The sequence below is a fragment of the Exophiala bonariae genome (assembly GCF_035927105.1).
Source record: "Exophiala bonariae strain CCFEE 5792 chromosome Unknown scaffold_10, whole genome shotgun sequence".
NCBI classification, from domain to species: Eukaryota; Fungi; Ascomycota; class Eurotiomycetes; order Chaetothyriales; family Herpotrichiellaceae; genus Exophiala; species Exophiala bonariae.
In genome coordinates this window covers 620575-647341 of record NW_027042485.1, presented here as the reverse complement: position 1 = coordinate 647341, position 26767 = coordinate 620575, and the positions used below count along the sequence as shown (strand labels likewise).

At 49.1% G+C, this 26767-nt stretch overlaps 11 protein-coding genes across 11 annotated transcripts; 6 read left to right on the top strand and 5 right to left on the bottom strand.

Moving 5' to 3' along the window:
• Positions 1 to 972: 972 nt before the first annotated feature.
• Positions 973 to 1884, bottom strand: LTR84_001507 (uncharacterized protein; the record flags this gene model as incomplete). The annotated part of the gene is made up of 1 exon (XM_064845131.1): positions 973 to 1884. The coding sequence occupies one exon, from the start codon at positions 1882 to 1884 to the stop codon at positions 973 to 975; it is 912 nt and encodes a 303-aa protein (XP_064707389.1).
• Positions 1885 to 3685: 1801 nt separating this feature from the next.
• On the top strand, positions 3686 to 4151 carry LTR84_001506 (uncharacterized protein; the record flags this gene model as incomplete). The annotated part of the gene is made up of 2 exons (XM_064845130.1): positions 3686 to 3895; positions 3993 to 4151. 2 exons carry the CDS (start codon positions 3686 to 3688, stop codon positions 4149 to 4151), a joined length of 369 nt encoding a protein of 122 aa, XP_064707388.1.
• A 3137-nt stretch (positions 4152 to 7288) lies between these two features.
• On the bottom strand, positions 7289 to 8578 carry LTR84_001505 (uncharacterized protein; the record flags this gene model as incomplete). The annotated part of the gene is made up of 4 exons (XM_064845129.1): positions 7289 to 7871; positions 7940 to 8412; positions 8464 to 8503; positions 8565 to 8578. 4 exons carry the CDS (start codon positions 8576 to 8578, stop codon positions 7289 to 7291), a joined length of 1110 nt encoding a protein of 369 aa, XP_064707387.1.
• Positions 8579 to 9407: 829 nt separating this feature from the next.
• Positions 9408 to 10532, top strand: LTR84_001504 (uncharacterized protein; the record flags this gene model as incomplete). Its single annotated transcript, XM_064845128.1, has 2 exons — positions 9408 to 9440; positions 9495 to 10532. The coding sequence occupies 2 exons, from the start codon at positions 9408 to 9410 to the stop codon at positions 10530 to 10532; spliced, it is 1071 nt and encodes a 356-aa protein (XP_064707386.1).
• A 709-nt stretch (positions 10533 to 11241) lies between these two features.
• LTR84_001503 (uncharacterized protein) lies at positions 11242 to 12528 on the bottom strand (the record flags this gene model as incomplete). Its single annotated transcript, XM_064845127.1, has 1 exon — positions 11242 to 12528. One exon carries the CDS (start codon positions 12526 to 12528, stop codon positions 11242 to 11244), a length of 1287 nt encoding a protein of 428 aa, XP_064707385.1.
• Positions 12529 to 13329: 801 nt separating this feature from the next.
• On the top strand, positions 13330 to 16110 carry LTR84_001502 (uncharacterized protein; the record flags this gene model as incomplete). Its single annotated transcript, XM_064845126.1, has 1 exon — positions 13330 to 16110. One exon carries the CDS (start codon positions 13330 to 13332, stop codon positions 16108 to 16110), a length of 2781 nt encoding a protein of 926 aa, XP_064707384.1.
• A 927-nt stretch (positions 16111 to 17037) lies between these two features.
• Positions 17038 to 19541, top strand: LTR84_001501 (uncharacterized protein; the record flags this gene model as incomplete). Its single annotated transcript, XM_064845125.1, has 4 exons — positions 17038 to 17337; positions 17401 to 18044; positions 18098 to 19254; positions 19306 to 19541. The coding sequence occupies 4 exons, from the start codon at positions 17038 to 17040 to the stop codon at positions 19539 to 19541; spliced, it is 2337 nt and encodes a 778-aa protein (XP_064707383.1).
• A 274-nt stretch (positions 19542 to 19815) lies between these two features.
• On the bottom strand, positions 19816 to 20256 carry LTR84_001500 (uncharacterized protein; the record flags this gene model as incomplete). The annotated part of the gene is made up of 1 exon (XM_064845124.1): positions 19816 to 20256. One exon carries the CDS (start codon positions 20254 to 20256, stop codon positions 19816 to 19818), a length of 441 nt encoding a protein of 146 aa, XP_064707382.1.
• A 1247-nt stretch (positions 20257 to 21503) lies between these two features.
• Positions 21504 to 22406, top strand: LTR84_001499 (uncharacterized protein; the record flags this gene model as incomplete). Its single annotated transcript, XM_064845123.1, has 1 exon — positions 21504 to 22406. One exon carries the CDS (start codon positions 21504 to 21506, stop codon positions 22404 to 22406), a length of 903 nt encoding a protein of 300 aa, XP_064707381.1.
• Positions 22407 to 22816: 410 nt separating this feature from the next.
• Positions 22817 to 23599, bottom strand: LTR84_001498 (uncharacterized protein; the record flags this gene model as incomplete). The annotated part of the gene is made up of 4 exons (XM_064845122.1): positions 22817 to 22939; positions 22996 to 23409; positions 23471 to 23485; positions 23543 to 23599. 4 exons carry the CDS (start codon positions 23597 to 23599, stop codon positions 22817 to 22819), a joined length of 609 nt encoding a protein of 202 aa, XP_064707380.1.
• Positions 23600 to 25403: 1804 nt separating this feature from the next.
• LTR84_001497 (uncharacterized protein) lies at positions 25404 to 26669 on the top strand (the record flags this gene model as incomplete). The annotated part of the gene is made up of 3 exons (XM_064845121.1): positions 25404 to 25577; positions 25631 to 25810; positions 25863 to 26669. 3 exons carry the CDS (start codon positions 25404 to 25406, stop codon positions 26667 to 26669), a joined length of 1161 nt encoding a protein of 386 aa, XP_064707379.1.
• Positions 26670 to 26767: the final 98 nt, after the last annotated feature.

Genomic DNA, 26767 nt, shown 5'->3' with positions numbered 1-26767 from the left:
TGGTAGAGGGAGAAACTAGATGTTAGTTGTCTGCAGTTGTCAGTAGTATTAGAAAAGAGATTGGGTATATCTTGTTGCCCTTATGACTGCCAACAGCGTATTTGCCGTTTTCATGTCTCAGAGTTGTTGGTGGAGAGATGATAAGATCTAGAGTACAGAGGAATAAAAGTTAGCACAAGCTTGAGCTTGTCAGTTATGGTTAGAGACTTACTGTTTTCATGTTTGGTGAGTTCAATGGAACGATATACTCCTGGGGTCCTCCCAACCACCCTCTTCCCAGGAGTTGCTGTGTTGGTTGTTGTTGAGATTCGTGTAGAGCCGTGGTAGATCATGCCGTGTAGAGTCGTAATGAAGTATTACTGGGGACCACCCAACCGCCCTCTTCCCAGTAACCACTGCGTTCGATGAGTCTGCAGTAGTTGTGTTTGAGTGTAAGTCGTAAAGTCGTGAATATGTTTGCTAATCAGACGTCAGAAATACCAGATACGAATGACAGGCCGTGTAAGGAAGTGAGTACACACCCATTAGAATGTTGATCGATAGCCAACAGAGATGAAAAGATGAAAAGAGTTCTTGGAAACCTCCCATCCACCCACTTTCCAAGATAGGGTACTGCGGGAGAGGTGATATTTGTGTCTTTGATGAAGCTGAGATCGATGATAAGAGTGTTGCTGCTTTGCCTCAGCTGAAAGGAAGGCTGCTATGAGTGGCCATCAAGTTAGCATGTGCTGACATTAGGATGTGAGGACGAGGGGAAATACCTTTGAGGTCCTGGCTGTCGTTGTCTCCATTGAGTTCTCTTGCGTAGTCCAAGAGCTACTCTCTGAGCTGTCCCAGTCCCAATGCTGGCGCTCTCTGTTTCCACCAAGGCTACCAATCCCACTACCGGTGCCTTTGAATATCAAGCTGCCCCAGTCCCAATGCTGGCGCTTTTGTTCCGTCTTGACTCCGAGAGCCTCCCTAACTCTGAGGTCACAATACGTATTCTTGGTTAATGAACTGGGACCAGTCCCAGACAGGGTTTGGCTCAACCAATGGCTGAGCCTCCAGGTTGGCGGGCTCTGGTTGATCAAAGCCCATTGTGGGCATGGGGGGATATGGATCAAAGTCGTCCATGCTGTCGAAGGCCGCTGTTGGAGCGGCAGGGACGTTCATGTTGTGTAAGTCCGCCGGTTGAACGGTAAGGACGTTTATGTTAACGAAAGCCGCTGTTGGAGCGGCAGGGAGATTGAAGTTGTAGAAGGCCACTGTTGGAGTGGCAAGGACGTTCATGTTATTGGAGGCCGCTGTTGGAGCGGCCGCAAGGTCCCAGTTGAATAAATCCTCGCCTTGGGCGGTATTGTCGTCCAGGATTTGGTGGACCGCCTGTTGGCCGTCCTCGCCAACGTCGTCAGTGAGCTCAGGGGCCGCGAGCTCGGGGCCCGCCTGGGAAGTTGGCGGTTCTAGTTGTGGTACAATGTGCCCTCCGTTAGGGCGCCATTGCTCTGGGAGGTTGGCGGGATCCTCCCCAAATTGTTGTCTCCGCACGTCATCGTGATGAGCGCGGGTGACTCTGATGCCCGAAGGTAAGTCTTGGTCTGGCACTGGGCGCCAGATCTGTGGTCGGCGGCTGCAGTTGGGTTGATGCCGCTTTAAGTTGTCACTGCGAGAGCTGTTGTATTGACAGCTCTCCCACCTGCAAAAGATCAACGAAGTGTCCTCCGTTGGGTGTTTGTTGGCTCTGTGGAGCCTCATGGTCTTAAGACCAGAACAGGTGTACTGGCACCCATCTTGTCCGCAAAAGAGCTTCTCGCCCGTGTGCGACCTCAAGTGCTCGCCGAGGCTGGGCTTCGAAGTGAAGCTCTTCTTGCAACCGCCCACAGTGCACACGTATTTGCCGGCCATTGTCGAGAGTTCTAGATGGTCGGGGAGGGCTTGTCGAAGGTAAAAGGGCCGAAAAGAGGAGGAAATGGCGCGAGAGTCGTATCAAAGAGCGTTGGATGAGGGAGGGTAAAGGCGGTGAGGTGTTCTTGTAAAGAGTGTATTAGTTGTCGTAGAGTGCGTCTGGATGAATGTGAAGAGGGAAAGATCGAGGAAGGAAATGAGAAGATGCTGGTGAGTGCTGTTCGTATGAATGTCCGATTCAATTGAAGTTTCCGCCTGTAATAGCAGTACCTGCAATCGAGTCTAGACCAGAGAACGCCAGCGACATTGGTGGCAAGGGAAAACTTTCCTGTGTGAGTTCAACTTCTGCCAAGGTGGCTCCATGAGCACATGACGACCAAACGCTAGGAAAGAGTCGTGCTTGCTGAGCATCCCCTCCCTGTTGTCGGCCGAGTACGGACTGTAAGGCTGCACCGAGAGAGGAGACCCCAGCAGGGGAACCGGGGTGGACACCAAGAATCATGTTCGCCTGGTGGGAGGTGATTTTGCAAGGCTATAGGTTCGCAATCAGTAGCATCAATCGGACTTTCTGGCTGACTGTAGTCCGTTCAAGGCTGTAATGATCTGAGTGGGACTATGGGGCAATGAAAGGACTCCAGAACAGGTCCTGGCTCTTAACGGGGGGTGACTCTTTGTGCCGCCATTGGTCACTGGAGAACCATTTTGAGAGTTTGAGAACAGAAAGACCGGTCCACCGCGAAAGATTGTAACATAAGAACCTGAAGTGGAGGGCTTTCGTGAACGCGACAGCTCCTTGGAATCACACGGCCATATTCAGTAGCTTCCCTATTCATGCAAATGACACATCGGTTGCTGTAAGTATTTCTGTATTTAAAGCTTCCACTGAGCTGATATCGAGGTGCGAATTGTCTGTAAGCTGATCGCATTCAATCAGGTCGTCTCTATACTTCTTGTTTAACCGATCTTGCATTAGTCTCTGTATTCGTCGAAGAAACATTGATTGAACAGTTGGCTCCCAGCCAGTGCCCAAGCCGCTCCTCCAAGACTTACAGACAGTGCTGATTGTGAGTCAACGGTACTATAGCCTCGTATTGCCTTTCATCTGGGGCCTTCTGACTTACTTCTGATCTTAGGGGGATGACCAGTAATCCCATTACTTGTGACGGACATTACGTCCGTTTTCCGAGAGGCAATCAAATTTCCGCATATTTTGGAGAACTAAGTTGGGAACATACCATTGATTCGTCAGTACGAATGACTTACAGGATTGAGTTGAGAAGCGAAGTCCATGGTTGGTGGGTCAATGGGTGAGGTCGATTTTTTGCGATGCCGATGGAACCAGGCTGCGACAGAGCCTTACAGAGTTTGCACTGCACGGTATGCACAGATGTTCTGGGGGCCCACCTAGTTAGTTTAACATTTTGATTCGTAGTCGCATCACTTTCGGCAAGTTGAAGCGAGGGACGCAGTGAACCTCATGTATGTCGACACGGTGATGAGAGTGTTAAACCGTCACTTTTTTTCGTCTCGCGGTATTTTGAGGTGAAGTCCAGATAGAGTAGCTGAGTCCATTTCTAGTGGCTGCTGCGTCTAGGCACACGTGATCAGACGGAAGGGAGAATGGAAGAAGTTGAAGTTGGAGGCGACGAATCGCCAAGACTCGCTCCCCTCCCGCTCTCACCCCTCGACTTAAAAGTTGGGTAGTTCCTCTTTCTCTTCGGTTGTAGATTCTCTGCCGCCAGGTTACTGGAAATCATCTTCGCTCAAGATTTCCGAGGTACAAGTTCTGACCGTTGTCGAGATGGGGAACATCTGCTCAAAGTCGGCCAATCAGCCCGACAACTTCTCCACTCCAGGGCGAACAATCGGTGCAACTCCACAGAACTCAACGGCCACCACAACCCCTGTACCTAAGAAAGTAACCGCAAACACACCTGGGCGGACCCTGGGCGGGAGAGTTGAAGCTCCGAGCCCCGATGACGCAAGAGCGGCAGCAGCGAGGGCAGCCGAAGTAAGTTTTTCCGGATTCGAGGATCTGACCTGTGACGACCCTGTGACCACCTGCAAGTTGAGCCCAGTCCTCTCTACTAACAGCTGTCTTTCTTCAGGAGAGAGCAGCAAGCGCATCTAAGCCAGGTGGTAAACTTGCAAAGCAGTTGCAGGATCAGAAAAAGCAGAATTCGAGACAGCTTGTCAAGGAGGACGCAGAAGCCGAGCGAAGAGCACGAGATGCAGATGCGAGTGCCGAAGCACGAAACTATAATTGACCGGCTCTTTCTGCATTCAGATTATCTCGGAGGCATCTCAGTATCCACCTTACCAAGGAAAACCCTTCTTTCCATTGTCACGAAATCACAATATTTACATTTCCTGGTAGCCTACCACTTCCATATGATCACCAGGTCTTTTTTCGACTCCAAAGTCCAATCCCATGGCTTCATCTACGACATCTTCCCCTCGTTCTGCTGAGAATTGACTGCTTTCCCACTGTCAAAATGCAGAACATCCAATGTGAGCCAGAAATCAGATGGCACATCCAACAATACCTGTCGAGGTTTTTAAGGTTTGAGATTGAGTCGGTCGGTCGATCGTCCGTCCGTCCGTCCGACGATCAGTTCCGGAGGTGGATCCAACACGTAGCAATGGCAAGGCTGCAGCAATTTCAAAGCATGCGAACACTCAGATACTGCTTTTGAGTGGAGTTTATCCACCTTTGTCTTTCCTGATGTGGGCAACTTGGGGTGATTTTTGGCATACAGCAGTGATTCAGTGAGCATTTACCTGCTGATTACTCTGTACATATCTCAATCACTCGAAATACAATCAATTGATCTCGAGCCATTCTTGGCGAATTGTCGTGGTTTTCAAGTCTATATAACTCCCCTGTGCCCTCGCTTTCTTCGAATCTTTCCTTCTCTTCTCTTCAAACTGCCACGGTAAGTCAACTGAGGCGCACTCCTAGGACATTTGCAAGCTTTCACAGTTGTTCTACTAATCTCCATTTTGGTTGGCTCTGGTTCAACAGGGTTAGCCTCTGCCGGCGGCCTAGGGGTGCGGGTTGGTGGAGGGTCCTCAGTTCCTTTCTCTCTCTCCTCTCCCTTCTTCTCTTTCTGCTTCAAACTGACTCAATGCTAACATTGCCCTAGGGATACTCACCATTGGTATAGCGCTTGAGTAACTGTCCATAGTAATAACGAGGATAGCAATAATAATGAGATTCTTAACCAGCCACTTCTATAATGCCTCCTATAGTCGCTGCTGCTCTAATATATCTTGAATCTTGTCGGCGTATCACACCTCACCACCTTATTGCTGCTGCCGCCCATTCCCCACCATCGTCACCTTCCCAGTTCTGCCCTTTCCACATCGTCGTTGCTTCATCACGCTGCTATCTTCCCGTAACCGCTAGACTGCCAACACTGCGGCAACTTTATGAGCCAAATGGATGAACCCTTCCACTACATGGCCTACTATTCCCTTCATGTGCATGACAAGATCTCGCTAAACCGCATGTACTTTACACTCGTTCATAATCACGCCGCCCTCCCAGAATAGTGGTGCAACACCGTAATCGAGATTAACTGCCGTTCTATGTGTAACATCTTGCTGCTCGGTGCATATGATAATTGTGAATCCAATGCTCTGCTGATTAGCAGCATCATTTGTCACTGCATAGTTCTATCTTAAGTGCGGATTTCGTCGATTCGAGGCTCTTATTTATGTCTCCACGGCATACACGATTTGAACATATTACCTCATTATACCCGAGATCATAAGCCTTACTAGGTACTAATGCGTAAATTTGACTGCTTACGAGAATGTTACACATTTTGAAAACGGAAGCAAGTCAGGATAGCCATCTAAGCCATGCAGCTTGTGGCATGTAGTATTTGCTATCGAGGCGAAAACGGCTCCGAGGCAGGAGCACAACGTCTGGATCTAGTTCTCAAAGTATAATTCCACAAATCAGGTCGTTGGTATTCGCGGGCATTGACTAACTTCACAGACTCGAAGGCCTTTCAGAGCCCCTAGAGTCAATGCTCTCAGAACCTTTTGTACATAGCACAAAGTCCGCTAGTATAACACGAGACTAGGTCTCTGCCACCACCACCGCCGCCACTTAACCCCCCCCCCCCCCCCCCCCCTTAACCCCCCCCCCCCCCCCTCTGCGAAATGCTGCCAAGAAAAATATCAATTCATAAGTCTACATTCACAGCAATACCGCATGCTTTATATCTTGCAGCCTTGACGAAAGAGCCTCTTAGCCAATTAGTTCTTTCTCGTGGAAGGAGGTTCACTCTATGCTCCATCATATGTAAACAGCAGGCTTCAAATAACACAGCAAGGAAGCTGACCCAAGGAAAGGGATCTTGGAGTTTGGGCAAAGACAGTCAGAAAATATTCTGCAAGACGAAGTTTAGTGTAAAACAAGAAAACGAGCCATGACTTGAGTTTTGATGAAGGCCAGAATCAGAATGAGATCAGGAGCTAGGAACAAGACCGGAATAGGAAGAGGTATTTGTAACATGTCAATGATTTGCTGCTGTCAAAGGCCAAACGTATACTATATTTGATGTATCGAGCCGCTCAAGGTGACAGGTCTAGGTGGACCTGGGTGCCTTGGGCGACGTCATTGACCAGAGTTGAATCATAGGGAATCATAGGTAATGGATAGTATGCAGGGTGAATTAAAGGTAACTTATATTGTGCGAGTTCACGGCTGAATCACAGCTTCAGATCTGTGGTAGTAGTGGAAGGGATCTACTTGAAGTTATCACACGGTACATACGAAGCTGAGGGGCGAAGTAGATGAAAGCTTAGGAGATGAAAGCCAGAAAGAACAATGGGAAGTCATGGATGTTTGGGAATGTACGATTCTGTTCTCAATTTCTACTTAAGTACTAGGATAGACTAAGACAGTTGGACATCTCGGTCAAGAGACATGGAAGCCACACGTGTCAAATAGTCACCCGGTTTCTCTGGTCATTGATGAACTATGCAAGATCACTTATCTCACTCTGGGTATCGTGTTGTTCTCCTCTGATAACATGACTCTTGCCGTTATCGAAATACCGTCCTCATACATGTCATGGAGCAATTGGTTCTGGTTGCATTGAAAGTGTGACTTTTTGATCCATCTGAGCATCCACTGGGCTCAATGTACCCCCAACGCCAGACACCCCCAGATGCTCCTTTTTGAGTGTTGTATCATGCAATGCTATGCCAGTAACCTTGAGTCGTTCATAGCCAGCCGTGTCTCACCTCGCATAAAATAGCTCACCGAGAGACTTCGAAGTCAGCTCAAGTTGGTCAAAAGACGTTGGATCGACTGAGACTCTGTCTAGGTTCCTTCAATCATTGATTGGTGAGGTCATTCACTTTTGACAGGTTCGGGTAGAATCAATCATTCAGAGTTACTTTCATTGGGAAGAAGGTTGCCTCTGACGGCAAACATCTTACCCGTGGTTCCTGACACAAAGCCATCAACTTGGCGGGCGTACTGCTCGACCTGGCGTGAGTTCAGCATGCTCTCGAGGCGGTTAGGCTCAGTAGGTAGCTTGAACAGTCTCTGCCATTCGTCTTCAGGTAGTGCGGGTTGCTTGGATAGGGCACGTGCAGCGTTCTCAGCCTTTCGCTTGGTTTGCCATTGTTGGATCTTAGCCTGTTCACGGGCAAGGGCGCGAGAGTAGTAGGAGAAATTGTTGGCTTCAACGTGGTGAGTCTCAATGCTTTCCAGCAGATTATCGGCAGTCTGTGACAGGAAGGGGTCGATGCTGATGGACAAGTTTTCGAAAGTTGGGGCCAGGCTATCTTCTTTGAAAACTGGGTTGTTCTCAATATCTGCGACTGAGGTAGGTGGCTTGAGGACACCGCTGGCGAGTAATGAAGGGATCTGGTGAAGGAAGGTGTTGACGAGAAGAGAATTGTGGATGTGGACGGGCAATTCAACCAGAATGTCAGTGTATTTGAAACCAGACTTTTGAAGACTAGGTTGACAATTTGTTAGTATCTAAGAAGTCAAATATGACAAAGGGAACAACATTTTTGGACATACTTTTCTGTGGTGAATTTATTCTCCTTCTGTGCAGCAATGAATTGTGGTGTGAGTCTGAATGCACGAAGACTGAGGACTCCCTGGGCACTTCGGCTGACATCGTGGACGAGAGCAACAGTCGTCTCATTCAAGTCTTTCTGATAGTGCAGTTGATTCTCAATGAAGTTCATGTTGACAAAGTTTCCCAGGTTAGCACTGGTATACCATCCGACATTGTTGGCATCAATATTGACTTCGCGCAAGTGTCTGATCATCTCGGCTTGGTACGCAGTGTTGGATTTGGCACGAGGAGCCGCAGCAGCGCTGTTGAAGTGTTGCTGTTGCTCATACGGGGCATCGGCTGGGAGATCGACGACGGGGAAATTGAAACAGTTTGTGACCTCAAGCGTACCGTTGACTTCCATGCCAACGAGACTGCCAGTGGCGGTGGTAGGGAAACGGCTCGAGCAGTGTTTGATGACCTTCATAACCACCTAGTTTCGTATTAGATCGATATCCGTAGTTCTTCCTTTATTCGTCCTTACCAGAGCCTCGAGTTGGACCGCCTTCAGCGGCACTTCTTTCCTGTGATCAAGTCAGTGGTGGGGTTCCTCGAATTTCAATTGCGGGCTTGGAGGCTACTAACTCGACTGTTGCCATGGCTGAGGGTCGGATGAAAGTGGGAGTTCGAGGTCGATTTGGGAAAGGGTTTTAACCTTGCGGAGGAGCAAGGAGACCGGGAACAAGTGTTGATGCTGGACGCAGTTGGACATGATTCCAGTTGTTGGACTCATCCAACTGCGATACTTTTGTGGGAGTTCCGAACATTTTTCCGATCGAGTGGCAGGTTAGGCGAGACTAGCGTGCACCAGGAAAGTTAGTGGGGTCATCAATAAAGAAGGTTAGCCGACAGGCATGTCTTTGATGGATAACGCTGTGCAATGAACTCACTGTTCAGGTTGATGGTCGATGAGGAGGAAGTGGAAGTGAAACCAAAGTAAGGGATAGATTATATTGTCTACATGAATGCCCAGCTGATAACAATCAATGATGTCGTCGCCGAGCTCTACACCTTCCAAGGCTACCTAGCTGTCAATAGAACGGGCGTGCCAGGTGCAGTATCACGATCTCATATCAGATTAGATGTGTGAAGAAACCTCCCATGATCACCGTCAATAATGTGTCTAGAGTACTCCTTGTCGCTACAATTCCTACAACTATCGAGAGGCATCTAGTGACTACAGCATGCAAGCGTTCTACAAGCAATATTGGTGGTGGTAGGGCCAAAGAGCCAGTATTCCATCCTTGGATATTTAGCTTGATCCACCAGCGCGGAAACATCATCCATGATGGCATGATATTTATTCTTCTCTGCCACAGTGCCCATCCCAATCTTTGGTCACCCACGATGATATGCATACTGATAGATAGACATTTCCCCTTTCTTTAACTGCAGTTCTATGTATTGTCCTGATTGTACACTTTGTCCATGTCTTCTAACACTAATACTGATATCTGGCTTGTAAGCTCTCCCAGAGGAACAACCAACACAGATGATATTAACGCGTGACCTCAGGCCGGCGCATTTGCTGCTTTCACTGTCGACCTACTTGTCTACCCATTAGATACTTTAAAGACGCGACTTCAATCAGAAGACTACCAAAAGTTGTACAAAAATGTCGATGGCACCTCCAAGCGCACTCTCTTCCGTGGGCTTTACCAAGGTGTGGGCTCCATCATCCTCATCACGATCCCATCCTCCGGCGCATTCTTCACCACCTACGAAGCTCTCAAATCCGGCATAAATGCCGCCGTTCCGCCCAACTCGACACTATACCTCCCTCAACCTGCCGTACATGCTGCCGCCAGCGCTGGCGCTGAATTAGTGAGCTGTGCGATTTTGACACCAGCCGAGGTTCTCAAGCAAAATGCTCAGATGTTGAGTTCAGGGAAACGAGGGTCTACATCGTTGCAGGTGCTCCGGCAATTTAGGAGCAACCCGGCGCGACTATGGAGGGGATACACTGCTTTGGCTGCGCGAAATCTTCCTTTCACCGGCCTTCAGTTTCCCATCTTCGAATACTTGAAGGAGCGTTTTATGAAGAGTAGGAAGGCGAAGAAAGGCGGCGATCCGGTTGACGGCATAGCCGAGCGCGCCTGGATCACTGCCGTGAGTGCTGGTATCGCCGGAAGCGGGTCTGCATGGATCACCACACCTATCGATGTTGTAAAAACAAGAATCATGTTGGCTGCAGGTTCTGGTGACGACCCTGTACCGTCCAGACCTGACGCAAAGTCCAAAGCAACGACCCTGCTATACCAAGGTGCTCAAGGCGCTCGTAAAAGTGGTTTTACTGTTGCGCGGGAGATCATTGGTAAAGAAGGCATTCGCGGACTTTTCCGCGGTGCTTTACTTCGAGCGGGTTGGACTGCTCTGGGGAGTGGTCTCTACCTGGGTTGCTATGAAGGAGGTAGGTTCTATCTCGAAGGCAGAAGGGAGAGCATCAACGAAGGAGATCACGTCATGGAGCGAGACTGGTCGAAAGTCAAGGTCGGTGTTGGTGGAAGCCGATCTCATGATACCGTCAAAAAGAGTGCCTGGCAGGAGGACTGAAAAGCATTGAATTACTTACTGTGTTAACGGACTCGCAGCCGCGAATTCCTTGAATTCGATTCTATGCCCCGCCAGACGATGCAGGATTCCACCTCCGACATTTAGCATAACTCTGGCAGACCCATGGCATCAACTGTTGAGTATGTATGCCTCGGGCTTTACAGAGCCTCCAGGATGTCCGTTAAGAGGCCATAGGCTTCACGGTACACGCCTCACCAAGGACCACTGTCGTCGGGTTGACCACGACTGCTGCGAGACGTATCTGTCAACGGCAATTGCCTCGCACCGATTCACATTTGGCCATATCGTTGTCACTTCGGAGAAAGTCCAGCAACGTGTATGTGGATCTGCGGGATGAATGTCGAATTACTACTGTCCGGCTACCCGCGGATTTCTTGAAAGCTTCTCCCCTGGGACCTTACGACGGGAGGGTAAGAGCCAGGCCTGTTCATGCTCGACCCTGCTTCTCGAATACCGATTTACTTGATACCTAGGTACATTTGGTCATACTCGGAACCAAGCCGTGCCAAGAAAGAAGTAGATCCATGACATGAGTACAATCAATAAATTTGGAAGCACGGCCAGAAGTAATTGTTGGCAATTACTACCAATTTGGGCCTACTGGTGCAGTATCATTTTTGTCTATTTCCCCTTATGTTCGCCAATCCCTCTTGCATTTTAGCAATAGTAATGTTTGGCTCTATGTTGATTAAGTCATTTCCACGTCTTTGTCATCATGTTCGTTGGCTTCGACCTCCAGATCTTCATCTCCGTCACTTTCTCCGTCATCTTCTTCATCTTCCCAGGCATTGTCATCGTCGTCCATTTGATCTTCAATACCGAGTGCTTGGTTCAGCTGCTGGGTCAGTTCTAGGGCATGCTCTCGTAGCCGATCATCCTCGTACTGCTGGATACGGAACAATCGTAGACAGTTATCCAGCCATGTTTTTGCTTGCTCCTGACTCTTCTTCCGTGCTTCCTCGTCACCCAATACCTTTTGCGCAACCAGTACTTGGCACCATCCACCGAGGTACCATGACTCAACACTCTGATCATCTTCACGGATCAAGCCTTGCAGCACTCCGAACGCTTCCGCTTCTGCCTCGACCTCCATGAGCAGTCGACTGAGACTGATTCTTGTTGCGAAGTCAGGTCGCATTTCACTCTGTACCTCGAACGGGATGTCTTTCCAGATCTCCATACTTCGCCTGAGTGCCTGACGGGCATCGTCAAGTCTCTCTTGGCTAATACGGACGCTTGCCAACGTCTGTAGCACACCCGCGCTCAGTGAATCGGGGCATATGGCAACCGCCTCTGTGATGTAGCTTTCACAGCGCTGCTCTGCGTCCGGCTCCCAGGACAAATCGGTCATGTAAACTTCGGTCATGGCAGCCAGCGCGTTGGCGAGTTTGGAACGCTTTTCAACCAAGACTTGCACCACGTCGTCGTCGTCGTCGTCGGAAATGTCCTCAAGGACGTCAATTTCGTTGCGTAACACCTCGATCGCCTTGGTGAAGTAGGATATAGATTCTTGCCCACCTCCTTCACTCAACTGTGCAAGCCAGAGATAAGGCTCCGCGGAGACAAGAGCACCGTCTGGGTCAATCACCGTGGCACGGAGAAAAGAGGTGCGGGCAGATTCAACTTCGCCCAGTGCCATTTGAATCTCTCCTTCTAGACTCAGGGCGGTCGGAAGTGTAGGTTTGCCTTGTGCTGCATTTTGGAGGAGGGTGTCAATCTCGTCCTGTGTATTGTTTTCTTGTCGCTTTCGCTGCTGTCGTTCGACCTCCAGTCTTCGGAGGGCTTCTTCGGCAAGGGGTAGTGCGAGTTCAGGCTGTGACTGTTCGAACAGAGAGGTCGCCTCTGTCAGGAGGTCTTCGATCGGCCGTTCAGATTTTTGGAGTTTTGGAGACTTGACCACTGAAGAAGTGGTAGAACGGAGAATATCTTTGTTTTTCCCATTCTTGGAGTGGCTTTTCGACTTTGTTTTTGCCATGATTCGAGATTTATCTCGAGGAACAGGGGAAGGATTGGTCTCAAGCACTGTTTAATAAGTCCGAGTGGTGCGAGGTTAACTTCCTACGGACAACCTCCAGATACCAAAAAAAAAGTTCCAGGCACACGGGAACAATGCAAGTTTGCCGAGGCAAGTACTAAGACGGTTGTGGCGCTTTCCTCTCGCCTTCGACTCCGTACCTGAGGTTCGATTTCAGTGCCATTATTTACAAGGGCGACTACCTAGGTACCGATGTAATTGAAAAACAATTGTTACCGAGCTTCACATTGACTCCGTTTCTCTGGATATCTCAACTAGATTCATCACTATCTAAACAACTTACTGGAAATGATGCTGGCAACACGGACTTTGTGTCGTCATGCAGATCCATGTCGGAATTGCTACCTCAACTCTGGAGTTTGTGTGAAACCAAGCCTGCATCCAATAGTAAACATCCCGACAAAGCCAGACAAGCAACCTTGCTTGCTTGCTTGGAATTGGCAATGATGTTACAAAAGTTATGGCACTAGTCTCCCTGGTTCCAGATATTTTCTTCGATCAAGCAGGCTCGCTGTTGAGGATATTCTTCCCGGGATTGCAGCTTCTGACGTCAAAGCACAAATTGTGATCCTTCGATGCTACATCTCCCACTCTTACTCAGGTACACGCATGGTCCGCGTCGGACCGGCATTCTTTCCCGCGAGTGTCTCCTTAATTTCATCAGTGCTGTAAGTATGACCATTTGTCCTCGCCTGGTTTTCGCAATTCCTCCCTTCGATTTCCAGTCTTCATTCCATCACAATGTCAAAGGTAAAATCAGCGCTCTCAAACTTACGCGTCCGGATTCTGCATCACAAGGATGATATTAGCTCAAAGCTGGATCGCCACGATCATGAGGAGTCGCGGGGCGGTTCTGAGGATGATGTTGCACGGGTAATTCATGGTGAGGTTGACGATTGGTCGAGCAGCGAGGACGACGAGCAAGATGGCCTCCATAGCCAGCCAGGGAAAGCCTTGGACGATTTCTTACACAACGACGATCCCCCAGAAATAAAGTGTCACTATGGTCAACTACCACTGATGCAGTCGCAAGATGATGCCTTTGATCCCGGCCAGAAGGTCACCTGGACACGCTTGGTCGATGTCAAGCCGGGGATGCTTGGGAGAGAAGTCTCATTCCGTGCTCGAATACATGTGGTGCGCCACATGAGTGCAGCAATGGCTTTCATAGTCTTCCGTCAGCAGATTACAACCATTCAAGGAGTTATCAGTGCCCAGGAGGACGGAATCTCCGAAAGCATGGTAAGGTGGGCTCAACATATCAGGCCTGGTTCGGTCGTTATTGTACAAGCAAAAATCAAACAACCCGACAAGAAAGTGCATGGAGCAAGTACAAATGATGTGGAACTTCTGATCCAGCAACTTCATGTGGTGTCAGCGAGAACAGCACCAGTGCCCTTCTCAGTTTATGAGGCAGAGGCTGCCACTGACGGCCATGCACTGTCAGATCGAGTTCGATTGAGTAACAGGATATTAGATTTGAGGACTCCGACATCACAAGCAATCTTCCGAATTCAATCCGAGGTCTGCAAGACTTTCCGGACTTTCCTCGAGGAGCGCGGATTTCTGGAGATCCACACTCCGAAACTGCAAGGAGGCGCAACAGAAGGTGGTGCTGATGTCTTCAAGCTCAATTATTTTGGTCGCCCTGCTTTTCTTGCTCAAAGTCCCCAGCTGGCTAAGCAAATGTGTATATCGGCTGACATGGAAAGAGTCTACGAGATTGGACCTGTTTTTAGGGCTGGTATGTCTTTCGTCTTGTTCCGTCCTTTGCCCGCCTTCATTAACTATGATCTAGAGAACTCCAATACCCCAAGACACATGACTGAATATACAGGTTTGGATTTGGAAATGACCATCGACCATCATTACCATGAGGCTATGTGGTTGATAGATGCAACTTTGAAAGAGGTCTTCAAGGCTATCTACGACCGACATCGTGATAATATTGCCACTCTCAAGCACCATTTTCCTCATGACGACTTGATATGGTTGCCTCAAACGCCAAGAATAAGTTTTGCCGAAGGAGTTCAAATGCTGAATGATTCAGGATGGAGAAATGAAAGTGGTGATCAGCAATCGGAACACGAGGACCTGCCAACAAAGGGAGAAAGACATCTTGGGGAACTTGTAAAAGACAAGTACAAGACCGATTACTATATCTTGGATAAATTTCCCACGGCTGCACGACCATTTTATACAATGCTGGATCCGAAGAATGATAAGTTTACGAACTCATTTGATTTCATGGTACGGGGACAAGAAATATTGTCAGGCGGTCAACGTGTGCACGATTATCAGATATTAGCACAACGTATGGAAGAATCGGATATGGATACAGAATCGCTCAAAGAATACATTGAGGGGTTTGAATGGGTCGCACCTCCTCATGCTGGAGCTGGCATTGGACTTGAACGACTGGTATCACTGATTCTGGATCTAGGGAACCTGCGGTATGCGACGCTGTTCCCTCGAGATCCGAAAAGCTTTCCACAGGCCAAATCAAGCTCAGCCCTGCGTCACCCAGAGGATGGTACCTTACAAAGGACGAAGGGTCATCTACCTGCATTACAAAATCTAATTGCCAATTACGGTGATGCAACCAACACGTCTTGGATGGATCAAAGATACAAGATCTGGCGCGATGAGAAGACTGGTGCTGCAATATCCTATGTACCGACAAAGGATCGAGCTATATGTGCGGGAAACCCCCTTTGCGATCCACGACAGTTTGAAGATGTCATCACCGCCTTTTTAAAGTGGCTGCGTCATGAAACCAAACTCAGGCCGCTGTTTATACTAGTGGGCAAGGATGTGGAGGACGTTTTAGCTGACCGCCTAGGTTGGAAGAGCTTCTCAAACGTTGCGGAGCAGCGCGTTAACTTGGCAAACAACGAACATCTGGACATCAGCAGTGATGTTGACCGGAAAATCCGACATGCACGGAAAGAGGGACTACAAGTGACTGACTATGGGAGCAAAGTACCAGATGATGTTCAAAGGCGATGTAAAGATCGTATCGAAGAATGGAAAAAGAACAGAGAAGGGGCACAGGTTCATCTTAGCGAGATTACTCCCTTCATCGACACTGAGCATCGCCAATACTTCGTCACAGAGGATCGCGAAAGCCGGGTACATTCGTTGGTTGTCCTCGCTCAGTTGGCACCTAGATGGGGTATCCAGGTGAAATGGGCTCTTGACTTTCCGCAGAGCACGAACGGATCCATTGAGCTCACTGTCTTCACCGCTCTCAAAAGCGCCGCTGATGCTGGGAACAAGACCTGCACTTTCGGCGCTGGAGCTACGAGCAAACTCACGACTGGGAACAACCTTGGTAAGGCGAAGTCCACGTTATTGAATTCGGTATACCAGACCCTATCAGCCAAGTTCAGTCTGGACCAAAAGACAGGGTTTAGGTCAAAGTTCAACACTCTGGATGATCCGCTTTTCCTTTGTTATCCTCCCAGAGGCTTGGGCCCTAAGGGTGCACAGGCGATTGTGGATTTTTTCCAGTCAGAGTAGCAGCAGTATGAACCGAGCATGGATGAACGTGGCATATATACCTATTACAGGGTCGTCAGCGCGAGGGATATAAGTACTAAGTAATGACACGAGGTATTGTGGTCTTATCGTTGATAGGCTTCACCTAGCATACATGAGCAAGAGATGAAGAGTCTACGAGTATTCACAATACTAAAGTACTTGATTTAGTTTCGGAGACTCACGGTGGGTGGTCTAGGAGTCCATTCATTACTAAACTAGGTAGTCACAGTATTAAGCAGTCAAAAATGAATTGTATGACTTTCAGCCTTGCAGCCACCTCAGTTTCAATTTGTTCCTCGAACCCGCTCTTTCCCGAGGTAAAGATCTAATTCAACCCCGGAACCGAACATCACCCGCTTTGCCAATCGCCGGACCATGGAAACCTCAAGCACCACCATTGGTGGCTGACTCCTGTTAACTTTTCGTTCAAAGCGCAATCAATATACGAGTACATGGTGCTTGCTTATCCGGTCGCAAGATGACGATGACATAATCCTAATACTGCTGGAAGAACGTATAATTGTTGCCTCGCAAGGTGGAGGAGCCTTCTTGATTCAGACGCGGCACACCAATTCTGTGCCCCCTCTCTCGTGTGCACGACGACCCATTGCGATGGGCACCGCCAACTAACTCAGGATGAACATCCAGTGGTCGCATCATGAGGTCAACCCGCAAAGAGCTAAACGACGACCTCGAGTTCAGTCAGCATGTCTACGATGTAGACGACAAAAATTAAGGGTGATTTTGAATCCTGCCGGATCTTGGTGCTGTTTTCTAAAGTTTCGTGGGTAGTGTGATCAAGAGCGACCCTGCTCGCTGTGTCTTCGTTCTGATGCGGAGTGTGTCTCTGAATCCGCCGAAAGGTATGTTTCTTGTGCATCAGACTCAAAGTTGACGGTTCTAATGATGGAACCAAGCGACCGCAGTCGGAAAAAAATCTTCCGCGGTGGAAGTGTGCACAATGAGGATGTGGCGCTTCAAGTTTCTCAACCCACTCAGCCAGATCACTTTGCCCCAAATCTTGGGGTGGCAAGTATCAAAAACTCGCCCGGCGACAACTCGGGTGATAAAGAGAGCCCCATAGGAGGTCGAACGTCACAAGTCGTGCAGAGGAAAGCCTCCATGAGCCGGCAGTCGGCATCCTCAATTGCAAGTCGTCTTCAGGCGTTTGATGAGCGTACTTCGGCCGTCGGGCTGACTCACCAGGTCAGTGGAAGATATGTGCCTTGCTTTGTCACACTTCCGCACCCTAGACTGATGTTGGCATAGATAATCGACGATTTTAGTCCCGAGACGGTACTTGAAAGTTCCACATCAGCGCTGCCCGGTGGTCGCGTCGAAGTCAGACATTCAAGAGGCAGGCAGCAAGAACACTTGCCCCTGGATCAGCTCCTGGGCATCACATTGCCGCCAAAAGTGGTGACTGACTATCTGCTCGACAAATATATCGACGCTGTACACTGGTTCATGACCATTTTTCATGAACCGAGTCTCCGGTCGACCTACGACAGGCTAATGACTTCTCGAAGTTGTCCCCGCTCAGGACTAAATCGGGCTCGGGTGATCCTGCTTCTCATCTGCCTCGGAGCACATTATGCAGCGGAGGATGAAATCCGTCAAAAGTTTCCCTCTTTCGACTTGCTTTCGTTTCGGAAAGAAGCTTTGCAGAATGTCGAGAGCAACTTGAACGACATGTATGATGCCGCTGGGATCGAATCGATTCAGGTCTGTGTCCTGCTGGGAAGCTTTCACAGCTATCACGGAAAGCCAAACCTTGCATTTGTGATGCTCGGCTCTGGACTTAAGTGTGCACAATTGATGAACTTACACAATGAGTCTTCCTGGCGTGGGCTTTCAGACGTGGCTAAAGAAGAGCGGAGAAGAACCTTTTGGGCATTATTTGTTTTCGATCGGTGCGTTTGTCCTCGTTCGATAATGGCTAAGGTGTACTGATTTCTACATACAGCTTTGCGGCAACAATCTTCGGAAAGCCTTGTGGAATCCCTCTTGAAGACATCGAGGTAAAAATACCTGAGGTCATAGGCGACAAAACCTTTCAGCACCCTCGTTTCAAATCTATGGCAACAATGCCGAACGGTGACGTCGAATCTGTGACAACATTCTCTTATTTGAAATATAAGATTAAGTTCTACCAAATATCCTCGTCCATTATCGGCGATTTGTACTTCCATCGAAACACAAACGTCATTGGACTGGCCGCTAAAGTGTCTCGAATTCATGAAGAGCTCGTCAACTTTCACAACAGCTTACCGCCTGAATTAAAACTGGAAGAGCTTTGTCCAACACCAGACATACCAGTGACTCCTGAGACACGACCATTCGTATTGCAAGCTCTTGCATTGCAGGTCGCATATGATAACGTTCAGATCTTACTACATCGCCCACTTCTATCCCAAGATCTGCAGGACTTCAAAGAAAACAAAATCACCAGGTCCGATGGCCAGTTGAATCTGCGGGCAGGAAGGCGGTCATCCTCGCCGTACTCGAGAAATGTTCACCAAGTCCTTCTTTCAAGTCGAGATCATTGCTGGGAGTCTGCGATACGATCATCAAATCTGGGGAGATACCAGCAATGTCTTCGGTCTGCTCGAGAGAGTCATGCAGCTGCATTCCTGGGAATTAACTTATTTACAGCAGGGATGGTATTATGCGTCATCGCATTATCGCGTCCACTTTCATCGCAAGCACAGGTTGCTAAACAGGCGGTAGCGCGCATAATGGTGCTTTCTCGCTTCTTAGCCGGTCGAGTCCTTCTATCTGCGCAAACGAACAAAGTTCTGAAGGATCTTGTACGTCTGGTTGGAGACAAGGAGGTTGACGTGATATTGTCAGGATCCGAGGTCTTCGAAAACGTTGCTGCGGCTGCCACCACCACAAACACCGTGAAAGCACAGGATTCGCGACCGATTGATCCCATACCCAAACCCGCCGACCCTCCGCCTGCTCAGATACACCCTCTGATCGATATGCAGCCTCAATTTCCTGATACTCAACAGCCAGGAATAACTGATCCGGTGATTGATCCTACAAATCCAGCCAACTTCGACTTGTCTGGACTCGAAGATCTGGACTTTAATAATGGACTGTATACATTACAGCAAGGTATGTCTTTGGCGGTCCTTTCAAATATTTTCTGAGATCTACGAGGGGTAGGAATACTGACCTACGCAGCAATGTTCCCGGCATCGATTGTCGGAACACCGGACATTGTTCAAACACAACCCGAGATTGGGATGGATGAGTCTTGGAATCCCGAACAGTACAATCCTGAAAGTGCATTTGTCGAATCAGTCAGTGGCAGTGAAAATGGTCTTGTCGGGACTGATTTTGACATGATGAACACTGTTGGACAGACATGGTTGTGGGATTCTGTGGCTTGGAATACTTGAAAACCGACAGCAGTAACTATAATTACACTTGATTTGTGTTCCATCACCAAGCACGGTATCGCGAGCATGAAGCCACCACTTCCATATGGTAGTATACGTGCTGTTTGCTACATTATCCCGTTGGACTGGTTCGAACGAAGAAAGACAGTGCTGATTCGTCGTACCTGACGAGTGTTGCACTACATACCGTAGTCAGGTTGTGGAGGCTATCAGTACTACTAAGTACTTAGTGGAGCTGTTTGCCAAGTACACAAAAATTTCCCAGCTATATCACTCAGTTTGGAATCTGCTTCTTCATAGCATCCATTTTCGACTCCAACTCCTTCACCAACCAGCTGTCGAGAAACTCTTCGACCCTGTCAGCCAGGGTTCCCTCCTCATTCATATGGATGATGAAGACATATTCGTTATGATATGGCCCCGCGATTGTGTCGGCTGCTGTCTTTGCAAAGATGACCACTTTACGGGCCGCCTCGTCGACAATGGGTTCCTTGTTGAAGGTGACTCGGAATCCATTGGGGATCAGTTGCTTGATGCCACCGATGTATTGACCAAAGGATTCGCGGTCACGAGGTCCACGACCGAGAGACTCGGGCAACAGTTGCTGTATCGATTTGGCACTGCGTTTGGCCAATACGTCTTCGACCTCGAGTGTTTCGAATGCCTTGACGAGGGTTGTGGCGGTTTCGATCAATTGGGCACGAGTGGGAGCCATATTGACTTTCTCCGATTTGGTACTGATACTGGACTACGTAGGTAAGTTGAAGCAATTGTTGGTCTTGGTTACGCTGGGCGCAATGAGCTGTTGGATGGGAACCTCTTTTCGACGAAGCTGGGGGAACCGAAGTATTTATATCTAGTGTGCTATCTACAATACATATATCCAAAGTAGGAGTAGGAGTACTTGTAGTGTTCAGCTCCAAGAAAAGGTAGTCCGGCGAATACGCCCATCCCTGCTCGGCTTCCGGAGTGAACAGCAGAACAAAACACTACCAAGTGGGTAGTATTATGATACTTTGGACTTTTGGTTGGCGCGCCTTGTAGACTTGGTCCGGAAGTGGGAAAGTCTGCTGGCCTCGTCCACTTAATGTCTACACAGTACATGCACAACTACTTACTATGGAGGACATATGAAAGGGTCCACCCATAATAGGAGTACTAGTACTACGTGCTTTGTAGTGCTGTGCAAACGAAAGGTCAACGAGGTCCCATAATATACTAGTACTTACCAGTCTTCTTTCGCCCAAGGTTCGTTCCCCTTCGGGCTCGAGAGGCAGCAGTAGGGATAGGAAGTACTGCTCTGAACACAAATAAATCGATTCAAAGCCTATGTCCCTAAGGCGACCATAGACAGCGTCAGGACTCACAGCCCTGTCATACTTTGGAGGCCTGCTCACCCAAAAATTGTCAGGGGCGTGCACTCGGGCTATCCGAATCGTGGAGTGTCTTTGCTCCGACGTCCCTGATACCCGGAGAGATTTGCTATTGGTTCCATGTGGCAGGGATGAAGTACAGGGATCGCAGTGGAGGAAACGATTAATTTTCACTGAGTTGGCTCCAGTGCCATCTTTCCGCAGATCACTGCCTTCGTTTTGCGATTGCTCAAGTACTACCTAGTACTTCGTACATGTTTGACGTGAAATTGAAGAGATTAGGTAACGAGAAAGGACACTTGAGACGAGGCTATGATGCTGACGTAATAGTCTGCCGTATAAGCTGCACTTTGGCATCTAATAATCCACCGTGAAATTTAGGTGATCGTCCCGACATTCTGCATCAGCTGCGGAGCCTCAGACACGAGAGTCACGCAGATTAAAACTTGTACACTGCCGTCTCTGTTCCGAGGCTTTGAGGGTTCGAGGACCGGAGAGAATGAAGAAATACCTACCGGTCTAAGCGTCTAGTCACACACTCCATCCCCGCCGACCGCCAAAGAAGCACAAGTCATCAACCCTACCCACCATGTCCGCGCCCACACCAGTGGTGGCAGCGCCCGCTCCCTCCACCGCCGCAACGACACCGGCAACGGCCTTCAACATCCAGAAAGAACTGGCATCATTGCGGCACGAGAAGAAGAACCACGACCTTAACCGTCTCCCACCATCCACGACGATCCAACGACGGCCCATCAACCACGCCCCGATCGCAGACATCCACGCGGGCGCGCACGTGCCGAAATGCGTGTACGTGTCGCGGCACACGCCGGTGATGGCGGCCGTGAAGCGCGTCAAGAAGATCCTGCGGGAGATCGAGCGGCGGGCCGTGCAGGCGGCGATCGGGGGTGGTACCAGGGGCGGGAAGCCACGGTCAGTGGCAAGAGATGGAGGGGAGAGAGGCGTGGCGCAGGGCGTCGCGAAGGTCAATGAGGTGTTGAGGCGTGAGCGGGAGGAAGTGCTGGTCAAGGCCAGTGGCCGGGCGATGGAGCAGGCGTTGCATGTCGCTGAGTGGTTCCGCAGTAAAGAGAAAGAGGTGCTGTGCGATGTCGTGGTGAGGACGGGGAGTGTTAGTGTTGTGGATGATATTGTGGAGGTGGAGGTTGATCAGGAGGTGAGAGACGATGCGCAAAAGGAGGGCGATGCGCTCGAGGACAATGAGTCTTCAGAGGTCGAGTGTGGTGAGACCACTTTGGAGCTACTGGGTGATATCACTACGAGCACGGTGCCACAAAATTCGGCCACGGAGGTTCAGAGGGAGAGTGAGGACGTGCTGATGATGACAGCAGAGGAGAGCCAGCCAGTTCGGGAGAGTAGGAAGCGCAAAAGGAGAAAGAAATCCACGAGACCCATGTATGATAAGGATGATGTGCCTGAAGCTCGTCTACGTTGGGTCAAGACCGTGGAAGTGGCCATCTCACTGAGGGCATGAATGTATGAAAATGAGCCGGACAACCTCCAAGCGACTTGCAGTCTTTCGTGAGTCTATGAATTAATGGACAGTCTCCTCTAAGAGCTTGTTCGCTTCGGAGCATAGCCACAATCCATATCTATTAGACAGAGAATCGAGGTGTAAAGAACAACTCGTGTTGCGGAGATGTCCTCCAGATGTCACAAGAGATGTGCAGCTCAAGCTGCTTCGTGCCGTATAAGGTAGGTCCCGGTATACTCCGAAGATGCCTTGAGTATAAAAGCTCTGGATATATGCCTTGAGTTGAATGGAATGGCCTCTGAGGGATATTCGGCTGGACATGGTCGAAGACTGCAATTTCCTTCGTGTGAGGATTGATGGTTGCCGACGTCAGGTTTAGACGTGAAGTAAATGCACTGAATGTGAGACGTCTAGGATGCCTCTTCAGCTGGAGCGGGTTTTCTGAATGACACCTTTTCCACCGCGACGTTTTCGTTCCCATTCGCATCGGTCCGTAATTGATAAACATATAGTACAAGTACATCACCTTGGATCTGTGAGAAAATGTAAGCGAGCTGCGTTATGATCAAAGGGATTTCCTGCGGCATACATCCATAAGGCAAAAGCTTGGAACCGGTTCCTCATCAATAGTGGTCCAATTGGAGGTAAAGGCTCCTGTAGCACTCCCTGGATTGACGAAGAATTTCCCTTCCAGCTCATATGCTTCGAATTTGTGCGTTCCACCCCAAAGCAAAACATCGACGTCCATCTGGCGGGCGGCGATGAGCAATGCATCAGCGTCACCCTGGGGTATTATTGTATGACCATGTGTGAAACCAAAGCGAAGTCCACCATGTTGGACTACTTTTGATAGGGCTAGATTGGTGGCATCTGTATCGAAATCACCCTTGACAATGTGTAGGTCTGGTGCTGTCTGCCGTAGGAAATCATAGGTTTCTTTGTCCGTGAGGTTGCCTAGGCAGATAATCTGACCGATCTTTCCTGGAGAAAGGAGCTTGCGGAACTAGGGTACAGAGCGTCAATCGGGTGTGAGAAGCGGATGGGGAGGACTAGAGACCACCAACCTTTGCTGGCAGATCCTGTAAATCATGTCAACATGACCATTCTGATTGCGCCGGAGTAGACAGTGGACTTACTGGGGCTCTGTCTGGGATAAAGAGGTCACCGATGACCAAAACCAATCTTGAGGCCATGCCTCTGAGCTGAGGAAGGTGTTGCGCAATGAGCACTTGTGCATGCCCTTGGGATCACAACACGACCGAAGGGGGCGCAAGGTCAAAGGATAGGTGCCAAATGAATTGAATGTGATCTGTGGTGAATCGTGGTCTAGTATGGAGTCTGGAGTATGTACTCCGAATTGGCACCTGGAGACCCAGGCTCAGAAATGTTACTTTAGCGCATGCGAAGTCAGGTGCGGCGCAGTGGCACTCGGCGCACTACAGGCTTCAATGAGGGGTTTGGCCACCACATCCTATAGGCTCCTCCAGCTTAACGCTAAGTAGACCACCGTCCATAAGGCTGAACTTTTGGCGTCCATGCAATTTGAACATATGAGGTGTCCGTCCCTCCTCGGTTCTCGGCCTAGAGCTGTATAGGTATTTTGCGAGATGGCCGCGCTTCGTAGGGACTCATCAGTTGGTCAGAGAATTCGGAAGATAGAGACCGCTTTAACCAATCCTACAGCTAACGTACTAACGTTGTTCAAGGTATTGTCCTCGGCACACCATTTCCCTTCAGATTATGGGGCACCTTACAGTGACCTAGGACTTACGAGGAAGGTCACCTTAGGTACGTCCGGGCGACTCCTCCTGATCGCCAAGGAGTACGGCACAGAGACCGGAATAGGGTTTGGGATGCTCGTTCCAGGGGTCCCCCGATTCAACTTCCCCTCGTCTCGATGGCTCCGTATTATCACTCTCAACGGTCTAACCTCCCTGTCGGTTGTTTACTTACATGACGGAGTTTCCCCGTTTTTGGATTCTGAACTCTTCCCATAAGCCACTTCTACTCTCATGGCCTCCCTACATGTGCTTGGAGCCAATGTCTAGTGAGTGTATCATGGTAAGGGGCCACAAAACCGACACAGCTACCCTAGTTTTGCGTGCGCCTCGATCACAGTCTTCTGCCAGCTGAAAGCTTTTCCACCGAATGTGATCTTTGGTTACATCGTATTCGCACGTTCAAGTTGGGGGCCTGCTGGCGCGAGTTCTTCAGACAAACATCTACAGCATGACTCCTGGAGAGTGTGACTATTACTATTACAATTCCATCCCTAAGCTACTACTATCCGACCATGTTCCATTCCCTTGACATCTCTGTCCGAGGTTCATTATAAAACAACCTTTGAAACGTAAGATCTATTCCTGTCAACCGACTCCACTATTATATCGTTCCTGGTATATCCGTCTATCCTTCACTTTCTCATATCTATCTACACAGTGTTATGGGAAATATTGGCAGGTCGAGCACAGGTTGTGCCTTATGCCGAAAGCGCAAGATCAAGGTCTGTAATCAACTCCATCTCCGCCAACAGATCTTGTCATACTTACTCTCCACTAGTGCGATGAAGGGAAGCCGGGTTGCAAGAGATGCGCTCAAATACGCAAACCTTGTCCAGGTTATCCCTTCCAGGTCCAACTACAATTACGCACATCCTCCAACAGTCCACCAGAGGGGTCGAATAGCCCTTCGATTCTTTCTGGGCCCGTTCTCCCTCCCGATCATCCTGCTGCGACAACAAGAGAACAACGTGCCCATGACGGCCGGTCCGACACGATCAAGGTCGAGCCCACTGCTAGCAAACCGTTTTTTAAAAAGGCTCCCACATCCCGTGCCATTTCACCCCCACCGCGCTATGATATACACCACCAATCGCTATGCTTTTTTCTGAATTTATTTTGTTTTCAGGCCGGACGACTCTATGCAGCCCCTGTCCTGGACTTCCTACCAGATATGCTCCAGAATGCAACACCTTACTCGTGTATTAAACAAGCAGCAATGGCTGTGTCTCGTATGACCTTGGCCGATCAGTATAGCGGTAAAGATATCCGACTTCAAACCGGCAAAGAATACGGCTATGCATTGAAATTGGCCAACGCAACAATCCGGGACACTGCGGCAAGTATACAAGACGAGACCGTGGTAGCAGTCTGGCTACTGGGGCTGTATGAGGTATGGAACCCGCCAAGCCAGCATGTTATGTACAACTCCTAAGCCAAATCTAGATGATCAGCGTTGTCCTCACACATGGTCGCACCGCAGAAGGCTCCCTGACTGAGGAAGAAGAATGGCAGTCTCACATATCCCATGTCAAAGGGGCGATGAATCTGCTGAGGCTTCGAGGTCTCGTGCAATTTACACATCCTCGATCAGAGAAGATATTTCGTGTCTTCAAAGCAGCTATTGTAAGATCTGATGGTGTCGTTATTATCTATATTCAAAACTTACTATCGTTAGCAAATGCGTCTTTTCATTCTGAATTCGGTAACCTCTAAAGATTTCGATGATCTAGAGATCGACGTCTACAATGAAGAACAAGAATTTGTGCCTTCAAAAACAGCGAATAAAGCCACCTCTTACTTCCATCGTGTGGCGAGATTATTGGAAAAGATAAAACAATTTCTTATACGGAGTGCAAAGAAGCCCGAATTGGTGGATGGGATCAAAGCAGACGGAAATACGCTGCTTCAATTTGGGGAAGCCTTGGATGCCAGTATGGAAGGCTGGAGTAAAGACGAGCCTGGCTGGGACATTATGCCAATCCGAGCCGAAAAGGCTGGCAGTATGTGGGCTCTCTACCCTTCGCATGCCGTCTACTATTTTTACAGCTTCTGGATCTATCTTTATTGGCTCCGATTCCTCAGCGCTCGCGTCAAGCTTTATGAAGCCTTGATTGAATTGAGAAAAAGTATTTCGTCAGAGGCTGCCCCAGGAGGAGACCAGCGCCGAACCTCATCGACTCAAAACTTGCATCTCTCGAAATATCGGACTATTATACAGATGACTGCAGCCGAACTCATAGGGCTGACGGCCTATGCTCTGGGAGATGTCACACCCACAGGTGCATTCAATTCGTCAGCCTCTGGCCGGAGCCCGAACGGTGGCTTTCAAGAGATCAACGTGGTTGCAACAATGCAATTGGTCATCCCGTTGAAATTGTTGCAACGGTCGTCATATCCGACTGCAACGCAAAAAGGTGCCATCGACCTTGCCATTACACATATTGGTGATGGGTTTCGGCGGCAGCCCCTTTATCTTGCTTGATACGGTACAAAACGGTTTGAGGAGGATTCACCCCTATCATTGGCTTTGGCAAGGACTGGAGGGTTTTTGCAGCATTGAATACATCTTCAGAATTATAT